Raw genomic sequence first — 19,684 nt, 5'->3', positions numbered from 1 at the left:
AAAATATCAGATTCGCGCGTAGAGTTTAAGCGATTATGTTTTGCCAAGTCATGAGACTAGTCGCATCTATTTGCTCTCATACAGCTTTGAGTCGATGTCTAGAAGAATTAGTTAATCTTTCCTGTTTCTAATAAATGTAATTTATCCACTCTGTATTTTTGTTGTGAGACTTTAACACTTCTAGCATCCAAATAACATAAATATGTAAAATGACTTCACCTATCAAAATCTTAAATGGACAAAACCTTGATCTTAGAAAAAATGTGCAGAGCACCAGATTACTTCAAGTTTTAGTTCTTGTGGTTGCCCTTCAAAGTATTTAACAAAGTTGATCCTCTTCCTAATATTTAACTTGTTTTAAACGTGTCACTTGTCTGAGCATCCATGTAAAAGTTCAAACTGCTTGCTGCTCAGGTTACTGGCGTATGCACAGTCTTATCTGTCTGATTTTAGAGTGTGATGAATCTTCAGATTTCTTTGCTGCTCAGTGGACAGCAGGCACAGCGCCTCGTCTCCTCGCCTCATGTCGAGCGTACTGAGTTCTCACTGTAACTCCCTCCAAGCTGAATAACGGACACATGGCATTCTTGATTTCTTCTGGCATTTAGTGGACACAGGTGCCACCAATGATGCGTTGAGAACTGTACAAAACAACATAAAATAATCAATTTTCATAGAGAATAAACAATAAAGCATGTTATTCAACATGAAAAAGACATTCACAATTTGACCTTTTACAGTTCTTAATTTAACCTTTACAAAATGTCAACACATTCTGTATTGCACATGACTAACATAAACTCGACAGATCTGTCACAAATAAACATCTTGTTTTCATACCAACACATAGAATACAAATTGCATACCCCGACTGCTGCTGACGGCAGCCACAAAAAAAGGCTTATGTAGGCATAGATGTACTACCTGCAGTTTTTATACCTGTACATGGATTGTTAGTTACACAAATCATAGAAAAATTGCAAAAAAACAAACAAACCCATTTGTAAAGTAAAATTTGTTCTGCTTGTGTAGCTGTATTTGTTGTACCATCCCGCCTTTTCCTTCTCATGTGTCAATTTAGCATAATGAGGAGAGTGAAAGGAAAAGAAAGGTTGGGTACATATGTTTTGTTCTGAGTAGCCTGTAAATTGTTGTTAGGAGATGAAGTTAGTGTTAATGCTGTGGTCTGGTTCCAGATTTTGTTTAGGTGCTGGCTCTACCACTGTCTCCACGCTATAGTTGCCTAGAGAAAGAGAATTTTTGAAGTTTTATAAACTTCACATTTACAAACAGCTGCAGTTTATGGGAGTAATCAAGCATCCAGAAATGCAGCTTTTTTGTGATGTGCAATGGATTTACCTGAATCAGTTAAAAACTTTTATTTCCATGTGACAAAATGTATCTTATATCACCCTGTGTGTTTATGTAGAGTCAGTGTAAATGGTGACTGATCTTAAGTGATTTCACTTGCTTGTTCTAATGCTACAAGCTCAGCAACTTAAGCTGAATAGCAATATGGTAAAGAGCCTAATTCCAAGATGTTCTGTGCACATCCTACTTTTTCACTGGTGTCTGGGCTGCGTTATGCCAAATCGTCCACAAAAACCTTCAGATTAAAGTTAGCCAGCAGTGCACCCTGTAGGTCAGGTCTGGGTGAACAGATTCCAGAAATGGCTGCTATAAAATCATGTGGTTCATCATTTGCTGCTGTGGGGAGAAGTGATGCTGGGTTTAAAACAGTACATTTTTTCACTGTGATATTTGGCATTTTTCAATAATACAGTGTGATGCTAAAACCAAGAAGCAGCTAGTAAATATAGTTTATTCTCAGTGCGATCCGTGACACAGAATGTGGCAGATAAAAGATTGGTGGAGGTGGAGGTGGGCCTGCTGGTCTTGTCATTCTTTTAGTCTATCATGTCCAGTCATTCCCCTCCGATGTATCATTGCTGATGATGGAGCCTCTCGGCAGCATGTATATGACATACATATGATGTCATAGCAAAAAGTCAAACTTTATTGTTATTTCTGCTGTATGCAGTACAGTTTATAGAGAGACAAAAGACAAACAATGAATACATAAATACATCAATAAAATAAATAAATAAATAAAAATCTTTGTGACTTTGGAATGGGTTGGATCACTGCAATCCTTTTTAGACAGAGGGTCTGACCATGTGGTGTGAACATGTGTCCCAGAAAGGTGAGTTTCTCTGAAGCTCACTTCGGGCTGTTCTTAGTGAGGTATTTTATAGCCCTTTAGTTTCAATCTCACAAGCCCACTTAAAAGGAGAACAGATTATTAAATCATCGACCGATCAAAAAATGTGGACCCCTCCAGAGGGATAAAACCTGACAGGTTTCTTTAAGTCCACCGTTAAAAAGTGTTGGGGCCTGGTTTAGGCCTCAACACAGCAATGTATTTGCTTGGTGAAACTGGCAATATGGTGTGGCGGTTGTTTGCAACACAAACATTTGTTGTTAGATGCTTCCTGAACACCTAATTTGCGATGTTTTACCCCTGGAACGTCAGTTTCTTTCAACTGTTTGTACTGTTGCATTTATGTTAGCCGCAGCCCCAATCGTTTTGTTCAGTCTTTGAAAGAGAAACGCGTGAAATGCCGTCATGTAGCCTATAAAATCAGTTCAGTGAGAATTACCCTGGCTGTACACTTATCTTTTGTCAAATAGACACTGTTTTTTCTCTCTCGAACTGCTCATTAGCTCCCTTCCCATGTGCTGTTACATGTAGCAAGTTTGTTCCCATGTAATCAAAGTCAAATTTAGCTTCAATGTCAAAAACTATACATACAGATCATACACAGGAATTTGAAATTGCTGGGCTTCCACAGCCCTCAGTGTTACACTTAAACAAACATAAAAATCTTATATATGGATGAGATGGTATATAAGGTGTGTGTGTGTTGGTGTGCAAGCTTCACCAGTTCATCAGAAGCAGGAATAACAGCAGTTTGTTTGAGTCTCCACTCACATGCATACAGCGGTGGATCTGAGTCACATTTAACCATCTGCAACATTCTGTTCACTGGTGTTTTATTTTATGTTCCCCTGACATGATGACACTCGGTTAGTTTACATGTCAAATCTTAACCCTGCAAGTTGACAGGACAGCATGATAACAGAAATGCATGTTTGAAAGATCCAAATAAAAGATCAGTGCCTTCATATTGCAAGCATTTTACACTTGTATTAACCACCAAGTTTATTGACGGATCACTGATTGGTGGCACTGAAACGGATGAACTCGGTATTTGTTAGTAAGCGTGTTTCACACTGATGAACTATATGACTATGATTACGAGTGTAAGCTGGTCTTCATTGGCTGTCTGTGTGTGTGTTAGTAGGCAGGTTAATGCATTGTGTGTGTGTCTTATTTTCATCTCTGTTGCGATGCTGAGGACAGTTCCCCTTCTCAGCCTTTGCTCCAAGTCAGTTGGCTTTTACTGTTTTTCAGGACAATCCTTAAACAATCATTATGCAGATCGGACTTTAAAGAACATCCAAAGGCTTTGAAAGATATTACTTCATTCATTATTATTACATATGTTATACATATTATACGTTTTGTATATAACAGTATTTGTAACTGCTGTAACTGGTCCCTTTATTATATTTATCTATAAGGACGTTGTGATGAAGTTTGTCTTTGTAGAAATGTGCTTGTGAATGACATCAAGTGACTGTGTTTCATCAGGCTCTGCTGTTCAACCCAGCCAAACCCTTCTGGAGGGGAACGGGCAGTCAGAATGCTGATGTGGAGCTCATGATGGATTGCTTTGTGTCCTGTTTCCGCATTAACCCTCACAACAACCAGCACTTTAAGGTAGACAGGAAAAAAGTGATATTCATTTTCTTGTATGGCATGTTAACCTTTGTTTGAAGGTGCATGACATGAGAAGTTTCCTGTAAATCTCGGGGTGCTTCCTCTTTGTCTTATAGGTCTGCCTGGCCTCGTCATCCCCTTCCACCTTTCACTTTGTCCTGGTCAACTCGTTACATAGAATAATCAACAATGTAAGTTTGCATAGGCTCATACATCAGTGGTCCTGCAACAGTTTGAAGTGTTCTGTGACTTACTTGTCATCTCTTGTCCTGTGTTTTATTTCAGTCCCACCTGGACTGGTGGCCTAAGATTGATGCAGTATACTGCCACTCTGGAGAGCTTCGCTTCATGTTCTCAGACACCCTCAACCGTGTAACCCAAGGCACTGGCACACATGCCCCCCTACGCATGACTCCGGTGAGAAGGCATAAGGATATTGTAAACTGTTTTACTTATTTAAACAAACTTGTCTGAAGGTCAGAGAAAGCATGCCTCAACTAAACATGGCAAAAGACAAACTGTACTATTACAATAAAGAGTCAACTCTGCAATATAATTATACATGTATATAATTACACTTGGCTACTAGTTACTGCTATATTGTCTTTTCTCTCTCTCTGCCTCTCTCTCTGCTGCCTGCTACAGAGTCTAACATTTATTGGAAAGAAAACCACCAGCCTTAAGTTCAAAGAGAAAGCCACAGATTTGGACACTCGAAGTTACAAGTGCCTCCTCCTTGCTCTGGTTAAACTCATCCATGCCGACCCCAAACTCATGTTGCATGTGAGTCCCTCTACATTTATGTTGGACTGTCTTATCAGCTAGAAACAACTGATATTTTTCTTTGTTTAAACTGGTACAAAAATATCTTTCGACTTCAATATTTTGCAAGTATGCTCATATTTTTGTTTGTGTCGTTGTGTATCAGAATCCAGTGAAACAAGCTCCAGAGATGCAGAGCAGCACAGCAGAGCTCATCACTGGCCTTGTGCAGCTGGTGCCGCTAACCAACAGTACCCAGCTCTCACAAGAAGCCATGGAGGTCAGAGTCCAATGCTCAATGCTCGGTGCACTTCCTACAGATATTTAAAATGAAAAGCAGGAATAAAAGGGAAAAAACTCCTTTCAGTTTTACACATGTGAATGTTCACATGACTAATAACATCCAGCTATTAGCCAGTCAGTAGGCTGAGCAGGACTTTGCTATCCCTAATACCATTCGGCTCTCTCTCTCTAAAGTCTGTTGTCTTGCTGTTAGACAGACACCAACTTCATAGTTGTTGACTGTAGTTGGCCGTGGTGCTCTTGTTCTGCTGCGGGGATTTGCTGAGCTGCAGAACAAGGACTCCAACTACAACTCCATTCAAAGATTGTAGAGGTGGAATCCATCTGTGGGAGCAAGAATTCACTAGAGACAACTGATTATTGCTGTTGTCTCCTATTTCAATTTAAGAAAGTGTTTTATATGTTCTGTGGAAAACACAAACAAATAAAACAGGAAAAAACAATGAAAGAGCTAGTTGAACTATACGATCACACAGCTCAAGCTATTTATTCAGCTTAAGGCTAAAGAACAATTTCAAAAATACTTTTTTCTGAAAGTTCTGACCCAAAGTGATGATATCTCTTGAGGTTTGTCTCAAATTTTACACAGTCTCACGGTCTCTGGAATTGTGGTAAATTTCTTATGCAAGTTATTATAATAGAGATAGGAACTGATCTTTTTATTTTTGATTGTTAATCTTTACCTCTTCCTGGTTCTTTCTCTTAAGTCTAAAATCTCCTTCCTCTTGCTCTTTTGATTTCCAGGCTTTGTTAGTTCTGCACCAACCAGAGAACATAGAGCTGTGGAATCCTGATGCCCCCATAGAGACATTTTGGGACATTAGGTACAACAGTCTTATCTTTCATGAAGAAGCTAGAGATCTTAAATTTGATCATTCCCATCAAGACTCAGCAATGTCCCAAAGGGTTGTGACTCATTTTCTTGCCTTTTAGTGAATTTGTTTTTATTTCATAACACAAACAATATTACATCCATCCGCTGAATATGTTTTAGAAGATATTTTGACATTGAAGCCAGGAACTTCTTGGACATTATTATGTCTAGTCTATGCTGGGGCATAGAGTATAAAACAAAGTAGAGTCCCAATAAAAAGTTTGAGACCACTTGAAAAATTGCAAAAAAAAAAATCATATTTTGCATGGTTGAATGATAAAAAGGTTCCAAGTCGAACTTGAACATGCAACAAGAGGAAATGGGAGTGAGACAAAACATTTTTTTGAGCGTGCAAAGCTTAAAACTGAAACAGCTGATCAAAGGTTTTGCAAAAATGTGGATTCATTGTCATCTTCTGTCCAGTAGTCACACTGTCATGAGGTTCTGATGGCAAAGGCAAAGAAGCTTTCCCTTTTTGAACGTGGTCGGGTTGTTGAACTGCATAAGCAGGGCCTCTCGCAACACACCATCGCTGCTGAGGTGGGACGCAGCAAAACAGTAATTTAGGATTTCTTAAATGAATCCTGATGGTTATGGAACAAAAAAGTCAAGTGGAAGACCCCCAAAAATTTCACCAGCACTGAGCGAGAGGGTCTGTCAAGACACTGGATGATCCTCAACCCAAATTAAGGCTGTTACTGGTGCTGAAGGCAGCCCCACAATCAGCAGATGGCATCTAAGACTGAAGGGCTTCAAAAACAAAAAACGTCTCCTTAAACGCCACAGAACTGACCTGTTGGACTTTGCAAGAGAGCACCAAACATGGGACATTGGAAGGTGGAAGAAAGTTTTATTCTCTGATGTGAAAATTTTTTTACTTCGATGGTCCTGATTGTTTCCAATGTTACTGGCATGACAAGCAGATCCCACCTGAGCTGCTTTCTACCCACCACAGTGGAGGGGGCAGCACAAGAGGTACAGGGTCGTCAAACGGCCGCTGGCTATGTCCAGATGTTGCAGAGAACATCCCTCATGACTGAGGGCCCAGGTCTGTGTGGTAACAACTACAGTACACAATGCCCACAGGACAAGGGACTTCTTCCAGGACAATACCATCACTCTTTTGGACCATCCTGCATGTTCCCCCAATCTACAATGCAACTGAGAACCTTTGGGGATAGCTGGCAAGGGAAGTTTACAAAAATGGACAACAGTTCCAGACAGTAGATTCCCTTCGTGCACCCGTCTTCACCACTTGGAGAAATGTTCCCACCTACCTCATGTAAATGTTTGCATCAAGGATTCCTGCAACAAAATTTGCAGTGATCAACAATAACGGTGGAGCTATTCATTACCGAGTTCATGTTTGGAATTTTGATTTCTGATTTGGGGGGTCTACAGGGTTTTTTAGAGGTGTGGTCCTAAACCTTTCATCAGCTTGTAAAACGGCCTGTTTCAGTTGAAGTCTTGTTTGCAATAAATTGCATGCTCCAAAAAATGCTTTGTCTCACTCCCATTTCTTCTTGTTGGATTTTGAAGCTCTACTTGGAATCTTGTTCAGATCCAACCATGCAACAAATGATTTTTTTGCTATTTTTCAAGTGGTCTAAAACTTTTGATTGGGACTCTATAGCCCCTTTTAATCTTTTTAGAACTGGTGAATTAAGTCAGGACAGCTTAAATGAAAATATTACAGGTAATGAGATATGATGATGATCCGTCACAGTATGACCCTAAATGCATTGAGTTGCTTTCATGTGATTGGATGATTAGATATTTGTGCTAATAAGCAGTTCAGCAGGTATAACTAATAAATTGAGTGTACACAAGTAGGTTGGACTCAGTATGTTCGTTGGAACTTTTCCTCAAAAATGACCATTTAGTACTTATTTATATATGAAGTCGACAGTTTCAGATACTGTTAATGGAATTAATGGAAAATAATGGAAAGATGTGCATTTCTGAAAGGTGCTTTTATGTTGTTATAGTGTAAAAAAAGCAGCACATACTCAGTTGATGTTATAAACATTGAAATTTACAGGACCGCTTGTTTATGTTCTTCTTTTCAGTTCACAGGTGCTCTTCCTAATTTGCCGCAAACTCATCGGTCAGCTAATTGTTAATGGGACAGAGGTTCTGAAATGGCTGAGGGAGATTCTCATCTGCAGGAACAAGTTTTTGCTCAAAAACAAGGTGCAGCCCCATTTATTTACGCACATTACTCTGGTGTATGCCCCAGTGATCAGTCTAGTCCTTGCGAGATGTGTTTCATTGGCTTAGAACCAGGAAGGGTGATGATGTGATGTCCCACAAGGTGGGTATAATCAGGATGTTACTTGCTATTTTCAGGAGTGTGCCACCATGGGTGGTGGCATCCCCATCTGTCGGCAGGCACAGACAAAGCTAGAGGTGTGCCTCTACATGTTCTTGTGGAGCCCAGACACCGAAGCTGTTCTGGTGGCCATGTCTTGTTTTCGCCACCTGTGTGAGGAAGCTGATATCCGCAGTGCTGCTGACGAGGTGCCCGTTCAGACAATCCTGCCCAACTATATGACTTTCAGTGAACTGGCATCTGTCAGCAACATGATGGGAACGGGTAAGTATGTTGCCTGTACCTTAGCTAGAAGTAATCCTCCAGTTTGGCTTCATGCCATCTAATGAATCTTTTCACATGAATAAATTGTAAATGATTTTGCTTTGATGCACAAAACAAACAAAAAAATAAACGGAAAACACGTTTTGATGCATGCTCAATCAAGCAAAATACAAAGTGTGTCCTCAGCAGCCAGTGTGTGTCAGACAATTCACTCAAGCCGAGAAAAGCATCCAAATAGGATTCACATAAATATTAAACCAAAAAGTTTCATATTTAGAATCATCATTTGATTTTGAGTTCAGTTCTTATGTAATTTGGCATACCTTTTTAGACCTACCACTTCATCTATCCTCCACTTGTTCAGTTTCTTTACATTTTTGTAAGAACAATCTGCACACATTCTAATTTTTAATCTCTGTGAGAATCACCTTTGTGATGTGAAAATTCAGTTTTTGTAGTTAGCAAACTGTGTTATCTTTGCTATTTTTAAATAAAGAACAAATTTTATGACAGGCTGCAAGTAGTAAAGTGCCTAAAGATAATAGAAAAATGTTTTTGGCTAAGTTGTCTGCTGAGTTATGTGGCTTTTTTTCATCCTTGGTTGTTCTATGCGTCAGTGTTATATGGCTTAACAAACAAAAAGAAAACAAACAACAAAAGAAAAACATTCCAGTGAAAACACTCAGATATAAGTGGACTGAAATCAGCAAAAAAAGCAGTCAGTGTCTAAAGAAAGTCATTGAAAGACCTTACAAAATCCTGGAGAACTATTGCTGAGGACCACTCAAAAGAACCCTCTTATTTCTTGGAAGTAAAATATCAAGAAATGAAATTGGTGCAAGACTCTTGCACAGTACTGTATCGCAATATGACATCATTTATCAAAAACTAAGCCAAAATGCAAAAGCAGGGTCTAAACAATAGGCACACACTGTGATTTAGTAGTTTTTTAGATCCTGCTTTACTAGGAATATCTAGATGTCATTGTTTTCTGTTTATATTGTCTGTAGATCCCAAAATAGAAGTCTTTAAATGAAGGCTTTGTTCTTAATTCCATAGGCCGCTCCACCTTGCAGAAGAGGGTGATGGCTTTGTTGAGGAGGATAGAGCATCCTACGCCAGGAAATATTGAAGTAACATTCAATTTACATTCATTTTCAGGGCTACTGATGTGCTTTTTGTTATTTTTGTAATCACCCTTCCCTGGTGACTTCTTGGTTGATTTATACAATAGCTTCAGATCTCAAATTTACAATTTGTTAATGTTGTAGGCTTGGGAGGACACATACGCTAAATGGGACCAGGCCACCAAACAGATTCTCAACTTTCCCAAAAACAAGGCAGATGATGGACAGGTAAGGTATAGGGAAATGTGAAGTTACCGTCTCTATGTATCACATCTTTGCTGGGAGTACCAGACTTAGTTTTACCTGAAAGCACAAAATACTAATATAAAATATAAGAGCACTGCTAGTGAGGCAGTAGCAGAGGACACCAGTTTTTAGCAGGTATGGATTATTTACCAGCTCTGAATTCTACCTGATTGCAAGTCCACTATTGTGTTATATTCAGTCATCTTTAGAAGCTTATTTATTTTGGAAACTGAATTATAATCCTAAACATTACAATCATTAAAACAGTCTCAAAGAATTCTGATTAGTCAAACTAAGATTTGGTGACCTGTTTGTTGCTGTTGATGTGAATTTTTGTTTTGAGACAATGCAATATGAACAGAGATATTACTGAATGCAGACTTGTAACAAATAGCTTACCTGGTGTTGTGCCACTGGGCCTCAGTGTCTTTGTATCCCCCTGCAGCAGGAGTGGATCAACATGACAGGATTTCTGTGTGCTCTGGGCGGTGTGTGCCTCCAGCAGCGCAGCACCCCAGGCCCACCCACATACAGTCCACCTATGGGTTCCATGACCGAGCGTAAACACTCCATGATCTCTATGGGCCCTTGTGAGGTGTCCAACCTCATGACCTCCTCTTGCTCTTCGGCCTCGAGTGAGACACCTGTGAGCCGCTTCCTGGACCGGCTGCTGGCTCTGCTGGTTTGTGGCCACGACAGGGTGGGCCTCCATGTTCGCACCAATGTTAAGGATCTCCTTGGATTGGAGCTCAGTCCAGCTCTGTATCCCATGCTGTTCAACAAGCTCAAGAACAGCATTGGCAAGTTCTTTGACACTCAGGGTCCGGTGAGTTCGTATTAAAGAGAAATAAATGTTAAAAATTAGCCATTTTCTTAGGAAGTAAAAATGTGTCAAATAGTGGAGAAAAATTAGAAATGTGGTTGTGTAATAGGCCCTTGTTTTAATAGCAGTCGTTTTTTTAATTGAGCTTTAGAAAGCCTCCTGTATAACCTCATCCAATTTTCAAAAATCTTTATGCCATCCAGTGACACGAGGACGTAGCATAATTTGTTATTCAGGACCTTCTTTTTCAATTTTAGGACAGAAGCAGTAAAAGCCTATGAAATCACCTCAGTACACATAAACTGTATTGTTGGAAAATTGTGGATAAAGTTTTAAAAGTAAAAACAACTACAGATACAGCCACTTAAAACTGCCGCCTCATCAGTGACAGCACCACGTTGGAATCCTGACCGATTGCTGGCTAATGTTGAGCCTTGTTATTAAATATGTATATTAATATGTTTGCAGCCAAAAAATTACAGGTTGTGCACGAACAGGTCAGACAGAAAGTGATGCTTGCATTCTGTGATTATTGCTGACTTGTGTTTCTGAACATGACAGCGTAAAATTATTATTGTAGGGTCTTGTATGTTTTGTTATATAAACTACAAAATCGAAACTTAAACTAATTCAGATTGTGCAACAATATGTATGTGTGTGTTTCAGCCAGAAATATGTGGATGATTAATAAAACACTGCTGTAGGAGTGAACCACAAAGCTCTGGCACTGTGCGTAAAACCATTGGTAATTCTCACCATTTACACTTTCCAAATAAATTACGTCATAGCGGTAACGATCACAGTCCTGCCTGCTTACTCAAGGTGTCTGCCACTAATCTTAGTAAATCGCCTTTGTGATTTACAATATAATACTCTGGTTCAAAAATTTTGCGCTGTGAAAGGGACACTCCAAGTCCAACGACTGATACATGTCCTGCAAAGTATCCAACCTGTAGTATTTATGCAGGTCTGGATCTTTGAGAAAGCTTGTGTGCAAGAATACTATTATTATTTAGTTATAGGTGGAAAATCTGCATGTGCTAACAGGTCGCAAAGAATCGCGTTATTAGCGTTCAACCTGGTCTTAATGAGCGACTATACAAATGTAAGAATTAGAAGAAATTTAAAGAATAAATCAAAGTATTTAGTTTCAACCTTACACGGAAAAGTGAAGAATGTACTCATATTTCAAACAGAGGTCTGAAGAAGTATCAGCCCAGCAAACAATAGGCTGGGATCTTTGAGGAAGCTTGTGTGCAAGAATATTATTTTTTGTATTCAATTTTCCTTTAAATTGTAACTATTTTATTAGATTAGCTTGAATTGGATGAATGAAAAACTGTTAACTGAAAATAGTTTGGGGGATTTGTAGTATGAAATGTCTGAATGCTGAAAATGAAGTTTTATCAATTTCTTTTAGATTTTAATCGGTGAAGAGGTTTACAGCAAAAGCTATCAAAAGAATGTAAAATTCCATTAAATTCAGTTTTATAGCATGAAATCAAAACACTTGCCTTAATGCGCTTTATATTATAACATAAAGGCCCTACAATAATACTGAGAAAATCATCTATGACTAACTATCCAAAGTGTGTGGGTTTTTTATTTTTTCTTTCCCCTAACAAAGCGACATCCCTTGGTGCCACTATGCAATTGAGTGAAAGGGACGTGTTTATAGCGGAAAGTATACGCCCCAAGGACGAAAGGGAGACTCTCAGCGACTGACTTTCAGCTGACAGTTGACTGTCGGCTCATCTCTGGCTGAAAGCAGCAGTTTTGAGTGGCTGTATCTGTAATTTGCAGAAAAATGTTCTTTATCAGTCTTAAATGGATTAATATTACTTTTTAATTATATATATTCATAATATTTAAAAGAATCATCATTACCTTGCTTGAGGAGAGTTTAACATGGTTAACTGTCAATAACGCTGGAGTTTTGGTTAAATGGCTGGTTTTGGCCCAAAAAATCCCCAAATTTTCTTCTGGCAAGGACTCAAAAACAAATCTGGATTAAATTGTCAGATTTTTCTTAAACAATTCTTTGTTTTGGTTCATCACACTGCAGCTTTGATAAAATTCAGTCCTTTATCAAAAGTCACCAAGTGTGTTTGTTGTTTTGTTTCTTTAACACTGTGTACAGTAACAATGTTACTGACATTTACGTTGTGGCTTTCCGTTTTTTCAGGTTCCCATCAACGACACTAACACACAGTTTGTGGAGCAGACCATAGCCATCATGAAGAACCTGTTAGATAACCACTCAGAGGGCAGCTCTGAACACCTGGGACAAGCCAGCATTGAGACCATGATGCTCAACCTAGTAAGGTAATCACAGCAAAATATGAAATTAAAACATTGTGCGGTGATGGAAATTACAAAGCATAAAACACCACAACAAACTAAATCTAAATTGATGTTCTTTTTGGCATTAAAAATGTGAAAATAAATGTCATAACATCTGGACATAGTTGTTCCTTTTAGCAGAATAACTTCTAGTAGAGTTTCTTCATCATTTAGCAGAATGGTCCAGCCTTCTCTCATGGATCATTCCATCTCACAGTGGCATGTAGAACATTTTCTGCTTAACCATCTCCACTTTGCATTAAAAGAGTATGGTCAAAAGTTTGAACATATTTAGTAGAGGTGGGAATCACCAGACACCCCACGATACGATATGATCACAATACTTAACTCGCGATGTGATATATTCTGATTTATCACATTTTTTCTACTGCAGATTCTGCCCATAAAGGTAAACTTTATCAATATTCATTTTATCTAATAACAAAGTCCTCAGGCTTCTTCAGTCTCCAGTAACTGAACAAGTCACTTGCATGAGTGATGAAACGTTTCTCTCACTGAAAACGCCATGTCCAGATGAACACAATCAACTTTTGCAGACTGTATGTTTGATTAAATTATAAATTCTTTAATATTTTGTGTACCTGTCCAGGACCTGCAGATGAGAATTAAATACTAGCAAAATCTAGGATAAGGCACCTTTTTACCTCATAAACTAAATGGGTGAATGTGGTTTACAGGTACAGCCACTCATGTTTGCTGCTAACAGCCATATGTCAACCGGTTGTCAGCTGATCGGAGTACCCCCCTCCTTCTCCTGGGACATATCTACTTTCCACTATAAACACACCCCTTTGACTTGAATTATTACCTGTAAAAGATTTTATGAGAAATCTTGTAGTCACCGAAACTATTCCCATATTGGGGGGTTGCTGCTTGCCTGTAGAAGGAAGGCTTTTATTTCACGATCATTAATAAGTGATGATTGTTTCAATGAAATACAGATAAAGCACGGCAGCTGAACAACAAGCATTAAAATGTAAAAAGCTTAACTCCCTTATTTTAATGTCATAAAATTCAGGAAAATTCAAAGAAGAAGATTGTTTGTATCACAGTGTTCTGTCAGTACTTTCTGTCAGTGATTTCTGCAGGACTACTATGTGCGTCTGTTAAAATCACAGTTGGACATAGAGAGGATATTTGGGCTGGGGTTTGGAATTCATTGGCCTTTGGTGGGAGGGGTCAGAGAGCTGTTTGAATAATCGCCTAATGTGTTACAAGTAGTGATTTATCAGAGATGTACAGAGCAGAAGGGTTTAAAACAAAAAACGCAGTTACACCAGCCAATTTACTGCATTTTAAAATTATGCAATCCATACATTATTAGTAAAACTACTATTTTGTGCCCCTCTCCTACAGAATCTTTTTACTGACCCTATTAATCACCCCAATTGTTTAGAACAAAGTGCCACAAATTTCTGGCAGAAAAACGCAGGCACATACACACATTTTGAGTGCTCTATGGCAGCTTGTTTAAATTGCATTAATTGCTGGGTGTTGCACAATCCAGCAAGTGCTTAATTCACATTTCAGTTTTGATTTTGACCATAGACAGCAAGCATCACTGTCTGTCTTCTGTCTTGCGTGTTTGGTATGCACAACCTCTTTTTTATTTGGTGCAAGCAAACATTTATGTTGGTATTTTATAGAAAGGCTTAAAGTAATGGTTCTGTTATAAGTATTTAAAAGGTAAATGAATGCACACTCCTCCCCCTGCTGGATATGCAAGACATTACAACTGGTTTTCCTAAATGCCACTTATGGGTGTTCCTACTCATGGTTGCATGGTCCATGTCACAGGCAAGATATATCATTACTGCTAAGAATCGGCTAAGCATCCATCATCGTCCTGTTAGGGACCAGGTGGCCATTTTAAGTGGCTGTATATACTGTGAGGGGCGAGTAAGACTAGAAGGAAAAACTATATAAATCCAGTACATTTAAGCCTTTTAGGGTTTTCCATCAGAGTATGTCGACTTTATCAATAGGCGCTGTTTTAAACAGGATCAAATGTTTGCTTATCCAAATGTGTTTAAAAAGTGAATAATGTCAGTGAGAGAGATTTTGTTTTTTCAAAGTGAATGGAATTATGATTTTATTTGTCTCTGAAGCTTTTGGAAACTGTAATGAAAATCACAGAATATGCTCTGAGCTACACAGAACTGTGCTCTATCCCTTAGGTATGTGCGTATTTTGGGTAATGTAGTCCATGCGATCCAGATCAAAACCAAGCTGTGCCAGCTGGTCGAGGTGATGATGGAGAGACGAGATGACCTGTCCTTCTGCCAGGAGATGAAGTTCAGGTCAGTAGAACCAGCTACCAGTTAGGACACTGTTTGCTTGCACATCACTGAGGAAAAACACATCTTCTACTTTTTATACCAGCTGCTTGCACTTACTGACTTAATGCATTTTAACTGAAGAACACATCCTATTCACTTAGATTTTCTTCTTCCACTTATTCGATTCAGAGTTGGATGGGGGGGGGGGGGGGGTTGAAGCTTTTCCCAGCTGTCACAGGGCAAAAGGCAGGGTACACTCTGGACAGGTCCCCAGGTATCACTGAGAGACAGACGACCATTGACGCTTACTTTGACACGTTTGGCCAATTTAGACTCGCAAATTAACATAACCCTTTGAATATCTTCTGACTGTTTGGGGAAGCTAGACTACCCGAGAGAAGATGCAGACTTCACACAGAAAGGTCCCAGGTGGCCAATGGGTTTGAAACAAGCACCGTCCATCACCAAGCTGCGACGCAATAGTGCAGCCCGCTGCCCCTCCGCTTGTTATTTACATAGAAATGTATTGCCCCTTTGGACATAATGGAATTTTTCACTCATGGTGTTTTGTAGGAACAAGATGGTGGAATATCTGACAGACTGGGTAATGGGAACCTCCAACCAAGCTGCTGATGATGACATCAAGTGCCTGACAAGGTGCATCTCTGTTAAATATATGCTATAAAACCATTGTATTGTCAGGAAATGATGAACTCCCTTCTCATTGTTTTCATATTTGTCTGTGTGTCTGTTTGTGTGCATGCATGCATGTGTAATGTGCGATGCTAAGGGACCTGGACCAAGCCAGTATGGAGGCTGTAGTATCACTGTTAGCTGGTCTTCCTTTGCAGCCAGAGGAGGGAGATGGAGTAGAGCTGATGGAGGCCAAATCTCAGCTCTTCTTGAAGTAAGAACACATCAACATTTTACCTTTTCTGTGGCATAAAAGACAGTACTTGATCATTAATTCATCTCAACAGTAGCTCACAATCATCAGAAATTTTATGTTTGAATGCTGATGCTCTCACAGCCACAAGTACTATGTACAGCCTCGCTCTGCAATAAGTGCAATGCATCATGGCCAAAGACAGAGGAAGAGGAAATTGATTAGGGGCAATGTTTAAGGATGTGAGATGGTGTTTTAGAGATGAAGAGAGTGTCAGACAGGATCATGTATGTGAGGCTGGACACTCAGGGGAAGGAGAAAAGGACTTGTATCAGTTGGCTAGCCAAAGAGATTGAGCGGGAAAGGACGTACACCCTGTTATGCTGGGCAGACACTGTGCGATTTTTGGCCCATTTTGAGCCGATTTTTGAGTCGTGCGACCGTTTTGGCGATTGGCCCGATTTTGGCCTTCATCGTGCATCGTGTAGTATACGTGGGGTAACGAGAAGCTATTAACACCTCACGACCAGCTCCCGATCATCAATCGCTTGGTCGTGAGGGTGTCACCGCAGTTTCTCACACTGCGCACGCGCAAACACAAATGTCAGGGAAAAAGACGGAGCAGTACGGCAGTGCAGCGTGTGATCTGGACACAAGCGATGGAGGCACAACTTGTAGAACTTTGGAAAGCTCATCCGAGCCTTTTCGATGTGGCCTCACAAAATGATCACGACCACAACAACCGTGAAAATAGTTGGATCTACACTGCTGCTCAATCACAGCTGCCTGATCAATGTTTTTCATTAGCAATTTAGCAAAGTTGATGGTGGTGGTGTGTCTGTGTGAGTGAAAGCCAGAGGGAGAGCAAGCGACATTATTTCTGTTATAACCTTCGTTTTATGGACGCACAGTGTGAGCACTCAGGTCGCATCAGAGCATCAGGCCGTATAGTGTGAGACCCTGCATCGTTCGCAGGTCATCGCACAGTGTCTGCCCAGCATTAAGGTGATTAGAGATTGAGATGGAAACGTACTAACAAATGAAGAGAGTGCGCTGAGAAAGTGAGAGATATAATTTATGAATGGAAAAATGAGACCGATCAGTAGGGCTGGGCCATATCATACCATTTTTTGGTAGAGCATGCAAGTGGGCCGTCGTTATTACTAAACCGATTTTATTTGGAACACGGCGCTCAAAAATCTGTCAAAAAATGTTTTAGTACGACTTTGCTAAGCTACGAAGCCGCACCGCTTCATGGATTGTCGGAGCGTTACGGCTACCGTAGTCAGGAGCCTCGCGGAGTGATACGTATTGTGCTTCAATAGAATATTACCGTATTGTGTGTGTATAACCTCTTTTTAAGTCTGAGCAAAGCTGCTTAGAGAGACTGGGATCAGAGGACAGGCGCAACGGCAGGCTAATGGAGAACTAGCTAACACTGCTGAGAGGACCAGTCACTGGCTATGGTTAAAAAGGGCTGACATCACTTGGGCAGCTAAGGCAGTCAGCTAACCACGATACACATGCCCACGATTGATCGACCCGTGATGGGCCTGCCTCAACAGGGGTCGTCAAAAGGGTAAAACTTAACATTAGAGGTTTTGCTGGTTGACTGATAAGGCTGTCTTAGGGCCTCCTGGGGATTATGCAGTTAACATCATTGTTACGTCCCCACGATGAAGGTCTAGGGGTGTGTGGGGGGACTGGTAACATATGGGTCCGGAACAGAATGAAAGGAGAACAGACAGAGGTGTCTAGTAAATAAAATAGTTTTTATTATAGATGAGCTTAACATAAAGAGCCGACAACGCCATTTTACCAATAACACTTGGAAAAAGAAAAAGGTCGCAACAACAAAGAACAGAACAACCAAACAAAAAACTCCACAGCATGAGGAGGCACTTCCAGGGGCCCACAAGCCCACACGACTCACATGTAGCAGCTACACTGCTTCCACAACTCCCCACTATAGGATCTCTCCCGACACCTTCGACACACAATGTGGGAACACCAGAGGAAAAACCACCCTCCTACATCCAGTTCATCCCCAGCTTATATGACCTCAGAGAGGTGATTGCTGACTGGGCCCAGGTGGTAAATGAGGCTAATGAGTAGGGCTGGGTATCGTCACTGATTTCTAGAATCGATTCAATTCCGATTCACAAGGTCCCGAATCGATTCGATCCACGATTCGATTTAATTCGATTCGATTCGATTTAAATCTGGGAAATTTTGACAGTCAGAAATAATTCAGATCAGTACATTTACATATTTTTGTATCAATAAAAAGGAAGCTGACACACGCAAGACTTTATCAAAGGTGTGAGCATCACAGCAGAGGCCTTTGTGTCAAAGTAGCTGAAGATAAAACACAGAAAAAGATGAAGGTGGTTTTCCTGGCCTGGGATTTATAAAAATATTCTGCAGTCCATCAAAAACGAAAGAAAACCATTAATCAACACATGAACATTACCTCTGAAGTTACAGTGGTTTTAGTAGAGATTTAGCATTTTGCATTTTGCATAATTTTAAAAAGTTTAAATTTGTTCAGTATTGAAGAGCAGAAATGAGGTTTTCTTTTCGGAAGAATGTAAAAGGGAAAAAAAACAGCGGCCGACAGCGCTGTAAACAACGGTAGACTTGTGCGTAACAAGCAAGCGAATAATGAAGAAAACAGATTTTTAGACGGGAAACTGTTCTTGAAGTACAGAGAGAGAGAGAGAGAGAGCGAGCTGTGCATCGCCGTGGAAGCAAAACAGCAAAAGTCAGAGTGAATTCATGACGATGTTTATGTGAAGCGTAGTTTGGATCTTCTTTTGCTGCTGGTTCGGTCAATATTGTTTGGAGAGACATCAAACTAACAGCTTTAGAATCAGCGCATAAAGGGCGTGAACACAAAGCGCGGACCCGCCGACAGATCAGAATCAGCGAGCTGTCGGCTTTCAGCCCCGATCGTGAGAAAGGCGACATCTCACTGATTCTGATCCGCGGGTCGCGCTGTGTGTTTAAGTCTACAGGGAGTGCAGAATTATTAGGCAAGTTGTATTTTTGAGGAATAATTTTATTATTGAACAACAACCATGTTCTCAATGAACCCAAAAAACTCATTAATATCAAAGCTGAATGTTTGTGGAAGTAGTTTTTAGTTTGTTTTTAGTTTTAGCTATTTTAGGGGGATATCTGTGTGTGCAGGTGACTATTACTGTGCATAATTATTAGGCAACTTAACAAAAAACAAATACAGTGGGGCAAAAAAGTATTTAGTCAGCCACCGATTGTGCAAGTTCCCCCACTTAAAATGATGACAGAGGTCAGTAATTTGCACCAGAGGTACACTTCAACTGTGAGAGACAGAATGTGAAAAAAAAATCCATGAATCCACATGGTAGGATTTGTAAAGAATTTATTCGTAAATCAGGGTGGAAAATAAGTATTTGGTCACCTCAAACAAGGAAAATCTCTGGCTCTCACAGACCTGTAACGTCTTCTGTAAGAAGCTTTTCTGTCCCCCACTCGTTACCTGTATGAATGGCACCTGTTTGAACTCATCATCTGTATAAAAGACACCTGTCCACAGCGT

At 40.0% G+C, this 19,684-nt stretch overlaps 1 protein-coding gene across 3 annotated transcripts in view; it reads left to right on the top strand.

Moving 5' to 3' along the window:
• Window positions 1-19,684, top strand: part of nf1a (neurofibromin 1a) — a 129,714-nt gene that overhangs the window by 34,270 nt on the left and 75,760 nt on the right. For 2 of the 3 annotated variants that reach the window (XM_085479086.1, XM_085479084.1), the window contains exons 10-24: window positions 3,716-3,844; window positions 3,961-4,035; window positions 4,130-4,261; window positions 4,490-4,627; window positions 4,773-4,886; window positions 5,654-5,733; window positions 7,853-7,976; window positions 8,133-8,379; window positions 9,439-9,512; window positions 9,651-9,734; window positions 10,198-10,578; window positions 12,761-12,900; window positions 15,117-15,239; window positions 15,792-15,875; window positions 16,009-16,125. In XM_085479086.1, the coding sequence (XP_085335212.1) occupies window positions 3,716-3,844; window positions 3,961-4,035; window positions 4,130-4,261; window positions 4,490-4,627; window positions 4,773-4,886; window positions 5,654-5,733; window positions 7,853-7,976; window positions 8,133-8,379; window positions 9,439-9,512; window positions 9,651-9,734; window positions 10,198-10,578; window positions 12,761-12,900; window positions 15,117-15,239; window positions 15,792-15,875; window positions 16,009-16,125 (2,042 nt within the window). The remainder of the gene's footprint in view (window positions 1-3,715; window positions 3,845-3,960; window positions 4,036-4,129; window positions 4,262-4,489; window positions 4,628-4,772; window positions 4,887-5,653; window positions 5,734-7,852; window positions 7,977-8,132; window positions 8,380-9,438; window positions 9,513-9,650; window positions 9,735-10,197; window positions 10,579-12,760; window positions 12,901-15,116; window positions 15,240-15,791; window positions 15,876-16,008; window positions 16,126-19,684) is intronic. The other variant, XM_085479085.1, reaches the window with a different exon arrangement.

The sequence above is a fragment of the Copadichromis virginalis genome, linkage group LG14 (assembly GCF_057382275.1).
Source record: "Copadichromis virginalis isolate Kocher_CV1m ecotype Utaka linkage group LG14, C_Virginalis_male_GT1.1, whole genome shotgun sequence".
Taxonomy (NCBI): domain Eukaryota; kingdom Metazoa; phylum Chordata; class Actinopteri; order Cichliformes; family Cichlidae; genus Copadichromis; species Copadichromis virginalis.
Note: the sequence above shows the minus strand (reverse complement) of the source record. Positions and strands in the feature narration are given on the sequence as shown.